The sequence below is a fragment of the Schistocerca americana genome, chromosome 1 (genome assembly GCF_021461395.2).
Source record: "Schistocerca americana isolate TAMUIC-IGC-003095 chromosome 1, iqSchAmer2.1, whole genome shotgun sequence".
Classification (NCBI taxonomy): domain Eukaryota; kingdom Metazoa; phylum Arthropoda; class Insecta; order Orthoptera; family Acrididae; genus Schistocerca; species Schistocerca americana.
The window spans coordinates 776812423-776834960 of NC_060119.1; the positions used below are offsets into that span (position 1 = coordinate 776812423).

A 22538-nucleotide genomic window follows, 5' to 3' on the forward strand; every position below is an offset into this window, starting at 1 on the left:
TCCAGGGCATCAGCTCTAACTGCCATGCCAGAAAACACACTACAGCAACAAGCTCTCCACATATGACTGCACTGCATTCCTTGGATTCACAAAACCCAGTGCCATCTCAGAAAATGCCACAATAGTATGAAGAAAAAACATTAACTTTTCATTACTTTACTATTCAACATTGAAAAAAAGCCAGTGTGGAACTAAGCCAAATAATGAGCATGGATGAAACCCTTCTGACATTTGATATGCCGAGTAACAGAATTGTTGCCATGAAAGGTGCTAAAACTGTAACTATAAAAACAAGTAGACATGAAAAAAATGCATTACACTGTTGTCCTTTCATGTTGTGCTGATGGTACTAAACTTACTCCAATGATTACTTTCAAGTGCAAATCAATGCCAAAACCTTCTGAAATACCGCCAGGTGGTGGTGTTCACATACATGACAAGGGCAGGATGGATGAGGATGGTATGAAATTATGGATTAACAGAGATGGGAGGGAAGGAAAGTTGCTTTATTGAAGTAGAGTTCTTGTGCTAGATCAGTTTAATAGGCATTTGAAAAATTCTGTAATAGAGACACTAAGACACGGAAATACAGAGCTTGCTGTTATTCTGAGAGGACTTACTTCACAAGTGCAGTCTCTTGATGACTCAGTAAATAAACCACTTAAAGATATGAGAGAGGAATGTAACAATGGATGATAGACAAAATTCAACACAAACTCATGCCAAAGAAAGCTTAAAATGACCTATAATGAAACAAGCATGTCAGTGGATAAAATAGTTATGGTCTAGAGTGAGAGAAAACATTATTGTTAAATTTTTCAAGATGTGTGGCAAAAGCAACGCTCTTGATGGCAGTGAAGACCATGTTATATATAAGAAGAGGACAATGATGATGATGATGAGGAATATGAAGAGAGAGTTCAGATGATGATTTTCAGGGATTTTGACAGTCTGTTTGGTTTTATAAACTACGAATTTTTTTAGTCTGGCTTTGCAGTCTAATAATAAAAATCGTAAAAATGTAAGTTTTTGAAAAAATTGCTAAAAATTAATGTGCATTTTATAGTCCGTAAAATATGGCATGCCATGCTGTTTCACCACATTGCTCATAGAGCAGACCTCCCTCACCTAGTAAATGCATCTTTTAACAAACCATACCCTAGCAGTTACATATCAAAGAAAAAAACAACTTTAGAATCTTATTTATAATATTTTAGGATACTCATTTGTAATTCATTCTCGTTACAACACAAAAAATGCTGGGAGAGAGGAAAAAAATTATGATGGATTCAGTTCTGTAAGGACAAAGTGTGCCCTGACAAAAAAGAATGTCTTGGCCATGGGTATAGGTCATAAAGATATTATTATAGAACCAGACTCGCCCGAGGAATTTAGGACCTTAAGTAGCTTGTAAGCATTGCCCCACATTACCAATAAATGGAGTGCGTAACCAAGAGTGTGCTTTTTAAATATTTCCTTCAGAAGAGTAGTAGTTGTTGGTTATGTACAAGGAATGAGGTGTTGAATTAGAAGACGGAGTGCTCAGTGGTGGAATGGCCATTCGCAGTAGGATGTTTAGTGTGAAGGAAGGTGGTGTCAACATGGTCAATGCATCAACTATATGTTAGCAGTTATTTTTACTGTTTCCATTGTTTGTATCCCTTCCAGGCCTTTCCACTTGTCATTTTTACTTCTGTGTTACCCAGAACTTTCCAGTTGTTATTTTATATTTTCATTGTTTGTGTCCTATACAGAACTTTTCAATATCACAGACACAAATTATATTGGTAAGTTACACTTGCTGCTAGATTATGGATTTGCTACTGAAATACTATTCAAGGAAAACATGTTAGAAGGTATCATTAAGAAAAATAAAGGGAAACATCTAATTTAAAATGGATCAGTGCCATGAGTGTATCTGAGAATGTTCATGACAGGTGACACTGACTATAAATTTATTACTATTTTGTAATGTTTAGAAACACTTGTGAAGCAGCTCATATTCTTGGAACACAGAAAATGTATCAAACAATTATTTAGCCACATTACTGTCAAAATTGGTATACATGTTCGGAAAGTCTGTGAGATGTTAACGAATGACAGTAATATACAGGTGAACACTTTGCAATCTTTACAATCAATCACCACCACTGCCTACTTACGGTGTAAAACATTACCGGTAAGTAGGTTTCATTCCTAAAATAACTGTAATTAGTTTTCACCATTCACTTCACTATTCATTTCACTTTCCAAGAGATTCACAGGAAATAAGTCACCCCATTTGCTTGCTCTTGCACATCTGCATGCAATTCTGAAAAAGAAAAGTTTTCCTCTCATCACAAACCAAGACACAAAAACAAAAAAAGTGACAACTATATTCAGTAATACCCACTGCACTTTGAATGATTGCTTGTATTGTAATCATTGACTGAATAGAGGGATTTTATAGAAAAGAGTCTATCATTAATTTAAAAATAGTGTACAATAAGCTCATTTTAGATAATACAACAGCACTTAAAAATCTGTCAGATAAACAATTATTTACAAGTTTATCTTCAGGGACCTTTAACTGTATAATTCTTTTTCTTTATGTGAAGCAATTTGCAATATAATTTAAATGGATAGATAAAAATTCTACTCACCAACTGGTCACAGGAGAACACACACACAAAAAGGTTTAACTTTTAAAAACTTTCTGAGCCAGTGGTTCCTTCCTCTGGCAGAAGAGTTGAAGAGGAAGGAAGAGGGTGAAGGAAAAGGAGTTGATAGGTTTAGGGAAAGGGCATAGATCCAAAAAGTCACCCAGAACCCCGGGTCAGGGGAGACTTACCAGACGGGATGAGAGGAGAAGACCAACTGTTGGGAAATGCACCAGATGAGATCTGAAAACCTGAGGGCTTAAAGATGGAAGACAAGGCAATATGAACACAGAGATTACTACTAAAACATTATGCATGAGTAAATAAGAGTGAAAAGCTAAGAGCATTGAATGTAACAGAGGTGGGAGCAGGGATGGCAAAAAATAGACAGGTTAAAAAATGAAAGATGCAGAAAACCAAAATAGGGTGAAGAAAGGAGTAGCTACTGTGAAGAAATGCTGAGATAGAAGGAATCAATGTAAATTAGGGCCAGGCGGGTGGTGAGAACCAAGAACATAAGTATGGCACTAGTTCCCACCTGCGTAGTCCTGAGAAACTGGTGTCTGGGGGAAGAATCCAGATGGCGCATGGTAAAACAGGCACCGAGGTCATGCCCGTCATGTTGTACAGCATGCTCTGCAGCAGGATATTGTGTGTTGCCGGTTTACACCCGCTGCCTATACCCTTCATCCTGACTGATAACTCATGATACTCATGCCAATACTCTAAAACATGACAGTCAAGAGCTTAGTGCCTAAGCCACACATTTTTTTCCAGTTTTTGTAATCCAAAAAACCGCCTGCGGCTTAAAATCGAGAGCAAAGTAAGTGGAAGTTCTGAAAAATGTTGGTAGGTGCCGCCACACCTAACTTCTGCCGTCGAATATATGTAGCGCTACACAGGCATGCTTTGCAGCCACAAAGATAAACACTGGTGCCAAAACCTCTGCGTCAGTAAATAAATTTAAAAAAAGGTGGAAGACGAGCTTTTTTTCTCCACCCCGAGTTTCGACCACTGCATTTTCATACATTATCCAATGAAGTAAATACAAATTCCATACTGTTCATCTTCAAATGTAGCAGCCTTTCAATGTACCACAAAAATCTGACTGGCAAGACTGTTTGGTATGTTTGTCAATATGGCCAACTCTATATTCTGAATTTTTTCCTACCTGTGTCAAGTGATGGTTGCTAATAGGAACTTGTATGAATTGTGAATCACCTGCAGAATTCTCTTCACCATAATAATACGAATGTAAACATTTTGCCATGTATTCTTTCGTGTTTGCTGCTATCTCATTTAAATCCTGTCTGCCTAATAAACTACGAAACTAGAGTGAGACAACAGCAAACGCGAAAGAATATACATATCATGTCATGTTTATATTCATATTATTCTTATTCCGAATAGTGATACAGTCAGAAATGAAGCACGGCAACTGACTAGATTTTTAAATCTAAGATGACTCTAATTTCTATGCAGAATGTAATGTACTAAAGAGGCATCTGCAAAGATTTTCAAACGGAGAAAAATTTTCGCTAAACTCTTGTTCAGAATATCTTCTATCGTACGCAGCCTATTATTTGGTTCTCATTTATCATTATCAAATAAAGCAGCAGTGTAAGTAACAACAAATAGCAGTCTCTTGCCATTGTTTTGCTAATGAGACAATTCCTCTCTTTTTTTCATTATAAGCAGCGGTAGCGCACCCAAAAGCAAGCCATGCCGCGAGCGGCAACAGTCCGTAAACACTCATTATCAGAATGCAAGAAAAAATGCATAACACACTAAAATAATGCATTTTCAGCTTAGAGTGACGTAAACACCTACAACAAAGAGAACGGCACTTATCAGATCAAAGAAAAATAAGCAATCAATTCAAACCAGATGAAGCATGTGAAAAAGGAAGGGTAGCCGTATAAATACGGATGGAGTGCCTGACACATAGCAATGGCTACCTGGTAAAGCTTAACTGCTAAGCTTACGACTCGAACCACACTACTGCAGCTGTATCGTCATTCATTCGACCTAAATTGTGTCTCATATTTCAATGGACCAACTTTGTTTCGATTTGGAGGTGTGGTCTAAAACTTTTCTCCCCCCTTCAATTTCAAGTCACAAGTTTCAGGTGCGGCTTAGATTCGGGAAATTTTTTTTCCTTGATTTCGAGTCTCATTTTTCAGGTGCGGCTTAGATTCGAGTGCGGCTTAGATTCGAGTAAATACGGTACACCATCTAGATTCTTTCCCCAGACACCAGTTTCTCAGATTCTCGCCACCCACCCAGCCTTAATTTATGTTGATTCTTTCTGTCTCAGCATTTCTTCGCACTAACTACTCCTTTCTCCATTCCATTTTAGTTTTCTGCATCTTTCATTTTCTAGCCTGTCTATTTTTCGCCGACCCCCCTCCCACCTCTGTTATGAGAATGCACTTAGTTTTTCCCTCTTATCAACTCGTGCATGATGTTTTAGTACTAAGCTCTGCGTTCATATTACCCTGTCTTCCACCTTTAAGCTCTAATATTTTCAAATCTCGTTCAGTGTATTCCTCATCCATCAGTCTTTCCTTCTCATCCCATTCAGTAAATCTCCACTGATCCTGGTTTTTGGGTGACTTTTCTGGACTCTGACCCTTTCCCTAAACCTCTCCAGTCCTTTTCCTTCACCCCTCTTCCTTCCCTTCCACTCTATTGCCACAAGAAGGAGCCACTGGCTACCAAAGCTTGTAAAAGTTAAAAGTTTTTGTGTGAGTGTTCTCTCCTGGCACCACTTGATGAGTAGATGTTATATCTATGCATTTAAGTTTTACTGTCAATAACTGATTATTTTTGTCATTACAATTTACAATATGTCATCCAACTATAAATTTAATTACAGTCTTGTCATTTCCTATAATCTATGAAATGTTAACTTTTTTTACAATGAAACTAATACATTATGCTGGATTCAAAGCCACAGACATTCAAGGCAGAGTGAACATCCTCAGTGATTTTTTTATATGCATTAATGTAATGAATAAACAATAGGTGGGATAGTACTGACCATTCTCTCCATATAAATTGTAGCCTGATGTGATGCTTCATGTGTAATTCCTTTAAATTTTGTCTAGTTTACTGTACTTTAGATAAGAAATTCTAATATATATGGTTGCCTCTGCAGTTTTTCTTATGTATACTGCACCAGCTTTACTCAGATGCTGAGAGCATGGTCATGCACTATTCCCCATTGTTAAAAGATTCTGAATAACAAAGATTAAAGACAAGAGGGAAACATTCCACGTGGGAAAAATATATCTAAAAACAAAGATGATGTGACTTACCAAACGAAAGTGCTGGCAGGTTGATAGACACACAAACAAACACAAACATACACACAAAAGTCAAGCTTTCGCAACCAACGGTTGCTTCATCACGAAAGAGGGAAGGAGAAGGAAAGACGAAAGGATGTGGGTTTTAAGGGAGAGGGTAAGGAGTCATTCCAATCCTGGGAGCGGAAAGACTTACCTTAGGGGGAAAAAAGGACAGGTATACACTCGCGCACACACACACATATCCATCCGCACATACACAGACACAAGTAGACATTTGTAAAGGCAAAGACTTTCCCTCTTTCCTGATGAAGCAACCACTGGTTGCGAAAGCTTGAATTTTGTGTGTACGTTTGTGTTTGTTTGTGTGTCTATCAACCTGCCAGCACTTTCATAGGGAACAGCCATGGACAGCCATGGGTACCAGGATGGCCCCCTCGTACGCCAACCTATTCATGGGTCGCTTAGAGGAAGCCTTCTTGGTTACCCAGGCCTGCCAACCCAAAGTTTGGTACAGATTTATTGATGACATTTTCATGATCTGGACTCACAGTGAAGAAGGACTCCAGAATTTCCTCTCCAACCTCAACTCCTTTGTTTCCATCAGATTCACCTGGTCCTACTCCAAATCCCATGCCACTTTCCTTGATGTTGACCTCCACCTGTCCAATGGCCAGCTTCACACGTCCGTCCACATCAACCCCACCAACAAGCAACAGTACCTCCTTTATGACAGCTGCCACCCATTCCACATCAAACGGTCCCTTCCCTACAGCCGAGGTCTTCGTGGCAAACGAATCTGCTCCAGTCCGGAATCCCTGAACCATTACACCAACAACCTGAAAACAGCTTTCGCATCCCACAACTACCCTCCCGACCTGGTACAGAAGCAAATAACCAGAGCCACTTCCTCATCCCCTCAAACCCAGAACCTCCCACAGAAGAAACCCAAAAGTGCCCCACTTGTGACAGGATACTTTCCGGGACTGGATCAGACTCTGAATGTGGCTCTCCAGCAGGGATACGACTTCCTCAAATCCTGCCCTGAAATGAGAGCCATCCTTCATGAAATCCTCCCCACTCCACCACGAGTGTCTTTCCGCTGTCCACCTAACCTTCGTAACCTCTTAGTTCATCCTTATGAAATCCCCAAACCACCTTCCCTACCCTCTGGCTCCTACCCTTGTAACCGCCCCCAGTGTAAAACCTGTCCCATGCACCCTCCCACCACCACCTACTCCAGTCCTGTAACCCGGAAGGTGTACACGATCAAAGGCAGAGCCACGTGTGAAAGCACCCACGGGATTTACCAACTGACCTGCCTACACTGTGAAGCTTTCTATGTGGGAATGACCAGCAACAAACTGTCCATTCGCATGAATGGACACAGGCAGACAGTGTTTGTTGGTAATGAGGATCACCCTGTGGCTAAACATGCCTTGGTGCACGGCCATCACATCTTGGCACAGTGTTACACTCTCCGGGTTGTCTAGATACTTCCCACTAACACCAACCTGTCAGAACTCCGGAGATGGGAACTTGCCCTTCAGTACATCCTCTCTTCTTGCTATCCACCAGGCCTCAATCTCCGCTAATTTCTAATTTCAATTTGCCGCCACTCATACCTCACCTGTCTTTCAACAACATCTCTGCCTCTGTACTTCTGCCTCGACTGACATCTCTGCCCAAACTCTTTGCCTTTACAAATGTCTGCTTGTGTCTGTGTATGTGCGGATGGATATGTGTGTGTGTGTGCGCGAGTGTATACCTGTCCTTTTTTCCCCCTAAGGTAAGTCTTTCCGCTCCCGGGATTGGAATGACTCCTTACCCTCTCCCTTAAAACCCACATCCTTTCGTCTTTCCCTCTCCTTCCCTCTTTCCTGACGAAGCAACCGTTGGTTGCGAAAGCTTGAATTTTGTGTGTATGTTTGTGTTTGTTTGTGTGTCTATTGACCTGCCAGCACTTTCGTTTGGTAAGTCACATCATCTTTGTTTTTAGACATATTTTTCCCACGTGGAATGTTTCCCTCTTTTTTATATATATATATATATATATATATATATATATATATATATATATATATATATATATATATATTTTAAAAAAATAGAGGGAAACACAAACACACACACAAAATTCAAACTTTCGCAGGATGTGGGTTTTAAGGGAGAGGGTAAGGAGTCATTCCAATCCCGGGAGCGGAAAGACTTACCTTAGGGGGAAAAAAGGACAGGTATACACTTGCACACACACCCATATCCAACCGCACATACACAGACACAAGCAGACATTTGTAAAAGCTTTACAAATGTCTGCTTGTGTCTGTGTATGTGCGGTTGGATATGGGTGTGTGTGCGGATGGATATGTGTGTGTGTACGAGTGTATACCTGTCCTTTCTTCCCCCCTACGGTAAATCTTTCCGCTCCCGGGATTGGAATGACTCCTTACCCTCTCGCTTAAAACCCACATCCTTTCGTCTTTCCCTCTCCTTCCCTCTTTCCCGATGAAGCAACCGTTGGTTGCAAAAGCTTGAATTTTGTGTGTGTCTGACACAAGTGTGTGTGTGTGTCTATATATAGACACACACACACACACACACACACACACACACACACACACACACACACACTTGGGCTGTGGCCACTTTGTAAACAAGTATATAATGCTACCAGAACAATATCACACACTGGCACAATTATAGAGTCCACAAAATGTTTAGGCCCCACTATAGTTTATGAGCATCACACTGGAGTTACTCTACTACCTACTTCAAATGTAACTGTGGCAGTTTGTCATTTCCAATGAACTAATTGGATACTAATGTTCTGACTATATTCTTTGTTCTCTTCATGACTGTCACCTCATCTCTGGCTGATACTGGCGTATTCGTATTTGTTACTAGTAATGCTTTCATGTGTCAGTTCTAAATAAGCCTGTATTAAAGCTTCCAAGCATTTATTGGATAACTCCAAACACCAAGTTTCATGTTTCTGGTTTAAGCTGTGTTGTTTCCACTAACTATAAATCACCCTGTCATTAAACTAGCACATAATATTTTACAGAATTCCACCCATCCATTTCCAAGATAACACTGAATGTGCTGCTTGGTGCAGTAACGCAGAGTTAGATAGATCAGTTAAAAATTATGTAGTTAATATGGCAAATTAAGATCCCCATGATATAATGTAGTCCTATATTTCAAATATCTGACTCTCAGTTTTGAATGTCTACTCATTCATAATTAACAGATCCAGTAAATAAAAATTGTATTTCAATCCTTGAAACAATCAAGATTAGTGAAGGATAATAACACATACATAAGTTATAAAAAGACATTACAGTAATAAAACACATCAGCTATACTGCTGCAATAAAGATAATGCAAGCAACTATGTCATGATATCCCATTACATATTAAAACACAGTATACAGGCCATATCACTAAATTGGCATACACTGACACAACATATTGCCCAGAAAATAGACAAAACATTTGCTTACTTTCCATGTTTAGAGGCAGTAAAAATAACTTCTGTCAGTTTTCCTGATGCTGTGCACATTCTACAGATGGTGTGTCTTGACCTTACTAGTGTTGGTCTTACAATTCTGGGCCACTGTGCATCATCACTATGTCTGCTGCCTGCAAATTGTACAAAATCCATAACACTCACTTCAGAAAAGGTGACCGCTATGAACTATACACCTAGTTAGTCTTCCCTAAATGCAAGAAATAAAAGTCAAGTAAATAAATTGGCTTTGCAAAAAAGAAAGAGACCATTCAATAATATATTAAACATGAAGTTGTCAGCAAGCAGAATGTAAATGTCATCTGAAGTGCAACCCATCGTTAACACAACCCTTGTTACAGGAAATTTAGAATGGATAAAGATTTTTTGTCTTTTTACATTTCTCCCTTTTTACTTCAACAATCAGTGGAACAGTGACAGTATACTAATGAGACATTACTATGAATGAAAGTGAAATTTGAAAATGGGTAGAATGTAGGAGGAGGAAGGGTGTTGGATTTAGTAGTAAGGAGAACTGTTCACATATTGAGATCAGCAAAAAAACTGATGAAATAAGACAAGCTATATGAATTGGAGTGGTTAAAGAAAAAGGATAGAATCCATGAATGTGAAAGAAAGATATGATAAACATAGAATACAACCATGAGCAAAAGACAATAATCTAAATTTAGCACCAGAGGAGGAGGGGGGAACAGAAAATAATTGTGATGACATGGTTGAGGACACTCACCATGAGAGGTGTTTAGTAATTCTGACAACATAGTGAAATGAGAGAGAGAACAGGATAACTTGATTATTGAACACAATGGAAGAGCTATAAATGGTATATCACAGGTAGCAAACATATTTAACAATCATTTCTTAAATATAGTTTGAAAGATACTGACAAACAGTTAATGAGGAAAATCACAGAAGCATGTCAGAAAAGCAGCTCTCCTAGAGTTCAAGCATTGATACATTTGTGCTACTAACTTATCCTTCTGAAATTAAGAAAATCATATATTCCCTCAAAAATAAAAACTCATCCAGTTTTGATGGTGATTCCCATATAATAAGCCCCTGAAATATGTAATGTATCACTAACTCAAGGCATTTTTTCAGAGGGGTTGAAATATGTCATTGTCAGTTTCTCCATAAGAAGGGATGACAAGAGAGATGTTGATAACTACAAACCTGTTTACTGTTGGCATTATTTTCCAAATTTTTTGAGAATAAGTACACCATCTTCTAGAATAGTAATCCACTTGAGCAACAATAATATTCTCAGCGAATCACAGTTAAGATTTCAGAAGAGTTTTCCTACTGAGAATGCCATTTACATGTTCATTCACCAAATTTGACAAGCATTAAATAATAAAATAGTCCCACATGGTGTTTTCTGTGACCTATATAAAGCTTTTGACTTGTGAATCACAATATTCTCCTACATAAATTGAAATGTTAATGGGACTGCTGGTATAAGCAACCAATGGATAATGTCATATCCAACCAAAAGAATGTACAAATTTGTACTTGTTAATTCAACTGATGTAGTCCGAGGACATTATTCTGACTGGGGAGAAATCACATATGCAGTTCCCCAAAGCTCAATCTTACGTGCACTATTGTTCCTCACATATGTAAATGGTCTTCCATCTAGCACACAACAAGCACAATTTGTTCCTTTTTCAGATGACACTAATACTGTAAACAGCTGACAGATACACACAGAAACAGAAAAAATAGTAAACAATGTTCTCAGAAGTACCATTGACTGGTTTTCTGTAGATAGTCTCATCCTCAATTTTAAAGAGACACAACGTATTCAGTTCTGCACATCTAGGGGTACCACACCAGTGATAAGTTTAACACATGATGAAGAAATAATAAATAGGGTAGAAACTTCAAAATTTTTTGGTGTCTAGATAAATAAGAATTTACACTGGGAAAGCATATTTCAGAAATTCTAAAACAACTTTGTTCAGCCACATTTGCACTTAAAATCACTGCCAATCTTGCGAGAGACAAATCAGTAAGCTGACATATTCTGCATATTTTCATTCAATACTGCCCTATGGAATGATGTTCTGGGATAACTCATCTTTAAGACAGAAAGTCTTCATTGCTCAAAAATGTGTTGTAAGAATAAGGTGTGATGCACACCCACAATCACCTTATGAGGAATAGGCCGTGCAGATGTATTACAAGATTACGCAAAGAATGAGTCTTCATCTAGGACATTATTTGGAGGAAGATAGAGAAAGTCATTTTGTTTGTGGAGAACACTATTTCTTATCAGAGAATTGTCATAGCTTTTAAAAAATCCCTTTGGTGACTCAAACACACAGGTCTTCCAAATGGTTTTGCTATATTTCAAGATCTGCTATTGCCACATAAATCTTTTACTAACAAATATGAACGTATAAACTCACCACTACAAGGTTCACTACTTAACATTCCTTTATTAATTGATTGTGATGAGATGATATACTTATGCTTTCTTTTGCCTCTTGTGAAGCCCTGACTTTATAGGGAGAAACTCTTTGATGGAACATTTACAACCTCAAGTGCCATTGTTAGTGTGTTGCGAGGTTTTTGTATTCACTACTGTTTTGGTCATAGACTAAATGATGTTGCACATACTAGTGGCCTAATACTTTCATATGTTTTTGTAGCTTCAACATAAGGAATCAACTTCATGACCTTTCTTTCCTGACACTTTCTCTCTTCCATGAAAGCCATATATATTTTTAACTTGGGACTGCATGATTCATAGACCAAATGGCACAGAAAAAAGGCTATGAAAACAGGCTCAGGTTCTTCGCTACATTTACTACAGATTACTTTTCCCTATCACAATGTGGTGGATGTTTATAATACTGGCATTTAAAACAGCTCACTATGTTGGGCGTGTAGGGTCATCTTTTGAACCTTGATGTGTTCTGGCTATATGCATTTTCGCTATCTATACATTTCCTTCACTTTCTGAGAAACAGATGTTCACATACACAATATACCACACCTAAATCATCCACATATTTTAATTTTCTAGCAATACATTCAGAGCTCTATGGATATAGAATGGTGAAACCTTTTCAAAGAAGCTACTACTTTTTCACTACAAAAAAAGTGTTCTTTGATACACTCAGTGCCCTTTTATTGTACATGGTTTCTTTTAGACCTTAATTTTATCCATTGTTTTTCAGTGTTTCGTCCACGACTGTTTTACTTTAGTAAAATGAAGACAAACTGCCTTCAGTCACAAGTTGCATTTATTTACTGCACTATGCATTTTGAGCCCTGGAGGTTCATCTTCAGGTGCTTTGTAGTGATTTACACCAGTTTTTTTAGTTGTTTGCCTCTTGATATTACATTTTTGTGTTACAACATGGTATATTGTAGATATAAGTTTAACAGCGCCAATAATATGAAACCAACTTACAGTTTAACATTGTATGATGTCTGCTTCTGTTGTACAGTTGGTATACACAATATACATCTTTAATTTTGTAGTACATACTGGGATATATACATTGTCACACACTTTTTCGCACAAGTACACACCTGCATATAAACTTTCACAGTTGTTAAATAATATCCTCAGAGAATTTTACACTTTTGAAACCACATACAAAACAAAAAATGCACATGAGTTAACAACACTCATCACAGATGTAAAAATCCCCGGAGAAGCTAGATTTGCCTCATTTCACATTATCAACTTGTTCACAAATATACTTGTTAAAGAGACAATTGAAATTATTAGAAAAAACCTCATCACACACAAAAACTAACCATACCAGAGATTACAAAGTTGGTAGATCTACTTGAACTAGTACTGTCCCACAACTACTTTTCATTTAATAATAAAATCTATCAACAGAGAAAAGGCTTAGCTATGGGTAACTGCATGTCAAGTTTCCTAGCTGACATTTTCATCAACCACTTAGAGAATGTTCTTCAAAGGAGAAAAAAAACTTGTTCAAAAAATTGTGTATTACAAGAGATATGTAGATGACACACTACTCTTATTTGATGGCACTAAAGATGAACTTGAAGAACTTCTCACATCATTCATCTCACTCCACAATAAAATAAAGTTCACAATAGAACATGAAACAAATCAATCCATAAATTTCTTAGACCTCACAATTGTGAATGAGCAACAAGAACATAACTTGTACATTTACCAAAAACCAACCTACACTGACATCACAATACATGAATCTTCATACCACCCGAACACACATAAGTATGCTGCATTTAGATCAATGCTGAACAGGGCACATACATTACCTTTAAAACCCGAAGCACTAACACAAGAAATAGATACTATCAAAACAATTGCAGCAAATAATGGTTACTCTGTTAAATCAATTGATAAACTTATCTAAAAAAATCCAAACCAACATCACTCACAAAAACAATGAAAAGAAAACTACCAACACAAAACAAATCTTTACAAGCATTCCATACTTAGGCACAGTATCACAAAAAATAGCTAACTTATTAAAAATATATATATATATATTAAAATATCTTTCTCCACAAACAGCAAACTTGGATACCACTTACGTCACACAGTGAACACAAACAAGCCAATAACACTACACAGTGGAATATATAAATTACAATGTAACAGTTGCCCTACATTTTACATAGGAAAAACTGGAAGAACCTTCCACACATAGTATAAAGACACACACCGACACCTTCCAACTAAACCATTTTGAAAAATCTACAATAGCTAACCCATGTATATTAATAAACACAGGCTTGGCGACATCCACAACAGCCTAACTGTACTTCACACAGAACCCAACAGTAAAAAATAAAGCTACACAAAGAAAAATATTCTGAAAACTTGTTGAATGAACAAACAGAGTTTAAAAGCCACAATTTTTTTCTACACCTTTAAAAGTTTATTTTTTCCTGGGAATCAAATCTGTAATAGTACAAACAGCTGACAACCTACAACATGATGCCAAATAATTATTTTAATAATACCTGTGTACTAGTAATACTATATCATATTATCTTCTGTGAAACAAGAAATTCGATTATATTTAGAAGCAGAACATCTGTATGAATGAATGAGAATCTTTGGCATGTTTACGTTCTGCTACTACAATGTGCGAAAAAGTGTGTGACAATGTATGTATCCCAGTATGTACTACAAAATTAAATATGTATATTGTGTATACCAACTGCACAACAGAAGCAGACATCATACAATGTTAAACTGTAAGTTAGTTTCATATTATTAACGCTGTTAAACTTATATCTACAATATATCATGTTGTAACACAAAAATGTAATATCAACAGGCAAACATCTAAAAAAACTGATGTAAATCACTAAAAAGCACCTGAAGATGAGCCTCCAGGGCTCGAAATGCATAGTGCAGTAAATAAACGCAACTTGTGACTGAAGGTGGTTTGTTCTTTTAGACCTTTTGTTGTTGGAGAACTATCCTCCAATGAGTTTTTCATGGACTGAGTGCCAATACTGATCCTCTGGAGGTGTTTTTGTTTGACATTGTTAGGACCCACTGATGTCCCTTGAGCAGCTAGCAAAGCCCCAGGTACCAGAAGCAGCCCAATGCAATCAAGGTGCAGTAATTTCCGCAGAGGTCAGAGGTTACCACCTAACAACTATTCAGCATCAACAGCTGTCCACCCCCCCCCCCCCCCCCCCCAAGCATGTAACACACAAAGTTTAGTCTATTTACATCCTTGAGATCTGAGTTGGTGACTTAAGACCCTCCTTCACTCTCACACAAAACGATATTTAGAGAGTGCTCACTTTTTCAAAATTATTCTAGTTCATAAGTGTTGTAAAAGTTGTTACACTTCACATCAATATGTTCGGCACCTATTTCTTGAATGTAACTCTTTGAACTCCAAAAGTTATCAGTGTTCACAAATGGTTAAAATGTTGTTTTGTTGGGTACGTGGGGGTGGGGGCAGAGCAATGGTAAGAGGTGTCAGTGACTGTGGAATACTGTACTTAAATACTTACTGTTGGCCTACCGCACTTTGAGGAGTTGCTACCTAATGTAGAGAATAACTACAAATAGGGTTTGTATTAAAAGCTCCTATATCTAGTCCACTTCCCTTTTGGTGGATTGAATTGAATATCTTCAGACCCACAAAACATGAAATTGTAGTAAAGCAGTAAACATGAAAATGCTCTGTGACACATTCTGTCCTCTTCATTTCATGGCTGACATATTTTAAAATATTAAGCACTTTAAAGAAACCAGGAGTCAGACCTCTCCGAAATGCCAATCAAATAAACTCCTCAAAATGAGACCTAAGAACCCAACTGAATTTTTAAATTTTAAAATGACATACCTCATTCTGAATTATAGACAGCAGTATTTCCTCGTCAATAATGCAACCTTTTAATTGTTAGATGCAATTGATCTAGGTTGTTGGAAGGCTGGAAGAAGAGCAAAAAATTGAAAAATGATCTGCAAATAATGGGAAGTGATGGAGTTCCTGGCTTTGGAAGAGTTACTACTAACTACTATTAAAAATATGATCACACTTAAATTCAAACTTGTGAAATACCACTCTCTTGTAGAGAATGAACTGAGAATATATCTCAAACAATACATTTTAAAATCTTGGGGGAAGCAAGAACTTTAAAAAGCAAGAAGATGTTGTTATCAATGGAGAGACGTCTACAGACGTTAAAGTAACCTCTGGCGTGCCACAGGGGAGTGTTATGGGACAGAAGTTCCATATGGCTTTTCGCGGATGATGCTGTAGTATACAGAGAAGTTGCAGCATTAGAAAATTGTAGCGAAATGCAGGATGATCTGCAGTGGTTAGGCACTTGGTGCAGGGAGTGGCAACTGACCCTTAACATAGACAAATGTAATGTATTGCGAATACATAGAAAGAAGGATCCTTTATTGTATGATTATATGATAGCGGAACAAACACTGGTAGCAGTTACTTCTGTAAAATATCTGGGAGTATGCGTGCGGAACGATTTGAAGTGGAATGATCATATAAAATTAATTGTTGGTAAGGCGGGGTACCAGGTTGAGATTCCTTAGAAAATGCAGTCCATCAACAAAGGAGGTGGCTTACAAAACACTTGTTCGACCTATACTTGAGTATTGCTCATCAGTGTCGTTCTTCCCGCGAACCATACGCGACTGGAACAGAAAAGGGAGGTAATGACAGTGGCACGGAAAGTGCCCTCCGCCACACACCGTTGGGTGGCTTGCGGAGTATAAATGTAGATGTAGACTAGAAGCAACATGGATGCAAATGTCTGACACTATTATGCCTCTCAAGGTTAGAAAAATACCTTCTAGATGTTGCTTGTAAAGTATAACCTATTATACAACTGCTGCTAGCAGGATCAGAGAGTCAACAGTGGAGTGATATCTCCTGAAAGCACCCTGACTGTAACTAAGAAACTGCGTGGGTTCTAAGATCCAGACAAAGTGGCAGTTCGCTACAAGCTCTGAGGCATTCCTTTACAGCTTAGTTATGTAGGGATATTTGGTCCTTCCAAAGTTTGAAGAGGGGGATAAAATAATTAAAATAGCCACTTTCTGTATCAGAAAAGTATCCTGCTTCATTTACAAAGTTAAAATGATGAGTACTTCTTTAACATTTACAACGGAATGCCAAAATATGTTTCAGTATATTTTTCCATGCCCTTTGTACAACTGAAGTCCAAACAACTTCTCTGAGAGCTTGCTCATCAGTAGCAGATGGGTGGTTGTGTGTTTGAGAGAAAAGTTCTGCCAAGATTTGGACAATGTGTCCCTTAATGCTCTGTCAAACCCTATTACTGATCACAGCAGGAAAATGATACCTTATTCCCACCTATAAATCCTCTTCATATCTTCCAGAAGACATCAATCCTCTGCCAAAAAGATTCTCTCAATAGTTTGTCACCACAGCCAGGTGGTAATCAAGTCCCAAAATGCAAGATGTGCATTAAACTTCTACCAGACAATAATGGGGGAAGGGGTGGGGGGGGGGGAGGTAGAGAATGATGGGTGGGGGGGGGGGGGGGGGGGGAGGGCGGTGGAAGGTGCTATTTTTTTCGCCCCCTTCCAGTGACAATATCCTTCTTTTACCTGAAATGTTGTGTCGGTCACAGAAAGAAATGGTGTGGGTCTTTCTAGCCACCTGAGAGAGTTTAATTGTTTTGGCTTTCAAATATGGTGTTTTTCTAGTGACCTTAATCAGCTGAATATATTTTCATCAATGTGCGGCTGACAAAACATCAGATCAAGCAAAATGGTGATGAAAACAAAGTTCCATCTCCATGCAGAGTTTACCCAGATTTACTAATACAGCATGATCACTGGGCACTACTGTGGTGTATCTATAGAGTTGACATACCAATGCTTTGGATTTGGAATGTAATGTCTCATTTGAAGACGGATGAATCCTGCCATGCTCAAGCAATGTCGAACAACTGAAGGTCAAATACAAATCAACTGTCTTCTCTAGTTCATCATCATCTTAATCATGAACAGTCATCCTGTAATCACTGCTGGTAAAAGTCTCTTACATTATAGCATCCAGCTACATGTGTTCATGTAGCTCCTGCATGTTTTCTAACAACTGATATTCCTGTGCTTCCTGAGCTGGAGACTTGTCAGTGCCACCAATCCTCTATATCAAGAACCCTGGGCATGCTTAAACAAAACCCATGTGATGTGACAGTGACACATTATGTACCACGTGGAATCTTGACTTAAATTACGCAACAATAAGGAAATGACAGATTGCTACACGCACACACACACACACACACACACACACACACACACACACACACACACACAGCAACAATAAGGAAATGACAGATTGCTACTAATTACATAGAGGATGTGTTGAGTTGCAGTCAGCACAATGAAAAACAATGCTAGAAATATTCAGCTTTTGGACTACGCCCATCACCAAAAGGAGAACTCACATACAATCACAACTCACACAACACAGGGCCACTGTCCTCTCCTGGCATTAAGGACCATCTGTGACTACATCCAAGATGAGCAGAGTCATCATACATATTTTCTCTGGTGTTTAGGCAGATATTTTCAGTTTTTTTTTTGAAATGTGTAACTAGAGTCAGCCCAAATACATCACAGTTTTCATTTGATGCCCTGTGTCAATAGAATGCATCAGTTTGTTCCAATTACACACAAAATGATTTTTGAAGTTTCATTTGATGGAGCGGTCCAAAATTAGCCTAATATATTATTTGTTTTATTGATAAAACATGAAGAATTACCAGTACTCCAGCAATGACTGACCAGCATTGCTGCATGGTGGTAGAAGTCAGCAAGGGCCAGGGTTGTGCTGTCACTGCTGGTGACTCTTCAAGTTATATCAATAAAACAAATATTATATTAGGTTAATTTTGGACCGCTCCATCAAATGGACACTTCAAAAATCACTTTGTGTGTAACTGGAACCAACTGATGCAGTCTAGGACATCATATGAAAGTAGTATCAACAAAAGAAATATTGTACTAGATTCATTTGGGACCACTCTATCAAATGGGCACATAAATTTCACTTTAAAGGTCATTTTGCTGGTGACAAGAAAGACACCAATGCTTTCATCAACACTGGAAGTTGCATGAAAGACATGACGAGCAGTATATGCCTGGGATGACTCCCAACTACGCATTTCAAAACTGAAATTGAAAATATCTGCTGAATCGCCAGAGAAAATGTGCCTGATGCCTCTTAGGAACTTCCACTGTCACTGACAAGGCGTGTCCAAGAGACAGCTGGACCATCCAAGTTGCTGAGCACACTACCTGACGCAATGTGCTTCACTTCAATGACTGCTTCCCAGCCGATAGCACCTGGATTCTCCCCACTTACCCTTCAACATACCCTTTGATCCTGTAACTCCCTGGCCTCAACCCACACTAGCCCCTGTTCTCCTCCTGCCAATCTCCTTCACTGTTCCTATTCCAGAAAAACATAGTCCCTCAGTCCTCATACATAGTTCTTTCCCCTTCTCTACTTCTGGCCTCCTCTCTTCTCCACCCCCCCACCCTCACTCCCTCATTCTTCCATCCTGCTTCCAATACAGTCTCTCAATGCTGCACATAGCAGCCCTATCCTGTATTGACCACATCCCTGCACACTCCCATATGTAGCCCTGACATCTTCTCCCAGTCCTACCCAGCTCTCTCTCCCTTCTCTCTTCCCCATACCTCTTCCATACCCCACCGCTCATCTCAGACACAGTTGCAGTTAGGCCTTAGCACTCGGAGATGACAGTGGCCTTGTATGTGTGCACTGCGCTTGTGTGAACATGTGTGAGTTTTCTCCTTCTGCTGAAGGACTTACTCTGAAAGATGAATATTTCTAGCAGTGTTTTTCATTGTACCTGTCTGCAGTTCAGTGGCTCCTTTCAGTTCAGCGGCTCCTTTATGCGACGAGTAGCAATCTATCCTTCCTGTGTGTGTGTGTGTGTGTGTGTGTGTGTGTGTGTGTGTGTGTGTGTGTGTGTGTGTGTGCACTATCTTCTTGGTGTGCGCACGTCTCTCTCTCTACTGATGAAGGCTGTGGCCAAAAGCTCTATGTAAGTGTCTTTTACTTAATGTGTCTCCTTTACAGTAAATAGCACTCTGTTTTTTCCTACAGTGCTGTTATATTAAGTGAAAGAGACTGGACATGTGTGCATACCAGTAAAACCATGGGTAGAAAGCTCATCCTAAACCCTTGAAACGACTCCAATCAATTTGGGAGAGATATTAGTTACAAGCCAGAAAGAAATATTGTGGGAGTAAGAGCCATCAGCCTCCTACTGATGTGGGGGGGATAATACAGAGAGAGAAGGGGGGAGGAGGAGATGGATAGTGAGGGGCAGAGGAGGAGAGGGGCAGGAGGAGATGGTCAGGGAGATGGGCAGGAGGAGATCAACAGAGGTGGTGGTTGGAAGAGCTGGACACAGCGAGGTGCTGGGCAAAATGGACAAAGAGTGAGGGAAGGATGAGATGGACAGAGAGTGGAAGGAGAAAATGGACTAATAGAAGATTGAAATAAATACAGAGCCAAGTGATACAGTGTACTCAGCTATCTCTACATACATGCAGAAAACAAGAGTCGGAACACTATTTACAGAGACATACAGCCGGAGATTTCTGACTCTCCATACACACTAAGACAATTATTATCTTTTCAGTGCTAAGCATGTCGCAAACAGTCATGAAATTATTTACTCCCTTTTCTGGTACATTTTGTAATCTGCTACTTGGTCATGTAAAAATGTTTTCTCTGATGTAAACAAAGTGGGTTGTGAGCGACACGAGTTCTGTCAGCTTTTCCATTTGTTCAACTGCATGTGACTCATGCCACAAGAATTCCAAGACATAGCTTTTGTGATGGCACATATGGGCATGTCAGATTTAAAATAAACAATATGTACAAGCATAAGGATAGTGTATTGAGCACATTATGTTTGCAGATATTGTTTATTTTTAATCTGACTTGAAAAAACCTAATGCTTTTCATTTGATCTTCACATGCACATTCATGGTGCAACATGAGGGACAGCACAGATTGAGGAGATAATGTGAATTTGTAAAGCATAAGAACCAAATATGGTAACTTAGTCTTACCAAAACTAATTATCAAAATAAAATTCTTTACTTGAGATGTTGAATTTTTGAAGTTTTTCCTCTGAGTTCATGTCTAGAAACATATTCTGTCATGCGAATTTAAAAGCTGCTATGAGAGTATACTTAGAATTTTTGTTCCATATTTGTAAGTAATGTAAATGAGTTACGAGCATATTTTTCAAATTTGTCTGAGAAGGTAATTCAGTAAAGAACAGGTTTTGCCACTTTATCATGCTGTCATTTTTCACCATATATGGGACACATGCATACACTTGAATTTCATACACATTCTGAAGTACTTAGAAATCGTAGAATTTATCCATATTTGCACCAAAATTCAACAAGTAGTATTTTACCTTTCAACTTATGTACAACAGTTCTACTACACTTACAAAACTATATATATCACAAGCAGATATATTAGTAATGACCTATACTTTTGTGAAAGCAATATTAGCAGAACTCTATACTCAATGACACCCCCCCCCCCCCTCACGAACCATGGACCTTGCCACTGGTGGGGAGGCTTGCGTGCCTCAGCGATACAGATGGCCGTACCGTAGGTGCAACCACAACGGAGGGGTATCTGTTGAGAGGCCAGACAAACGTGTGCTTCCTGAAGAGGGGCAGCAGCCTTTTCAGTAGTTGCAGGGGCAACAGTCTGGATGATTGACTGATCTGGCCTTGTAAGCCTAACCAAAACGGCCTTGCTGTGCTGGTACTGCGAACGGCTGAAAGCAAGGGGAAACTACAGCCGTAATTTTTCCCGAGGTCATGCAGTTTTACTGTATGGTTAAATGATGATGGCGTCCTCTTGGGTAAAATATTCCAGAGGTAAAATAGTCCCCCATTCGGATCTCCGGCCAGGGACTACTCAAGAGGACGTCGTTATCAGGAGAAAGAAAACTGGCGTTCTGTGGATCGGAGCGTGGTATGTCAGATCTCTTAATCGGGCAGGTAGGTTAGAAAACTTAAAAAGGGAAATGGATAGGTTAAAGTTAGATATAGTGGGAATTAGTGAAGTTCGCTGGCAGGAGGAACAAGACTTTTGGTCAGGTGAATACAGGGTTATAAATACAAAATCAAATACGGGTAATGCAGGAGTAGGTTTAATAATGAATAAAAAAATAGGAGTGTGGGTAAGCTACTATAAACAGCATAGTGAACGCATTATTGTGGCCAAGATAGACACGAAGCCCACACCTACTACAATAGTACAAGTTTATATGCCAACTAGCTCTGCAGATGATGAAGAAATTGATGAAATGTATGATGAGATAAAAGAAATTATTCAGGTAGTGAAGGGAGACGAAAATTTAATAGTCATGGGTGACTGGAATTCGAGAGCAGGGAAAGGGAGAGAAGGAAACATAGTAGGTGAATATGGATTGGGGGAAAGAAATTAAAGAGGAAGCCGTCTGGTAGAATTTTGCACAGAGCATAACTTAATCATAGCT

The 22538-nt window shown here is 38.8% G+C and overlaps 1 protein-coding gene across 1 annotated transcript in view; it reads right to left on the minus strand.

The window, feature by feature from the left end:
• Positions 1–1889: 1889 nt before the first annotated feature.
• LOC124612249 (methyltransferase-like protein 17, mitochondrial) overlaps positions 1890–22538 on the minus strand; it is a 117763-nt gene continuing 97114 nt past the window's right edge. The window contains exons 9-10 of the mRNA XM_047140329.1: positions 9451–9589; positions 1890–2311 (exon numbers count right to left, since the gene is read on the minus strand). Of these exons, the coding sequence (XP_046996285.1) occupies positions 2212–2311; positions 9451–9589 (239 nt within the window). The 3' untranslated portion in view covers positions 1890–2211. The remainder of the gene's footprint in view (positions 2312–9450; positions 9590–22538) is intronic.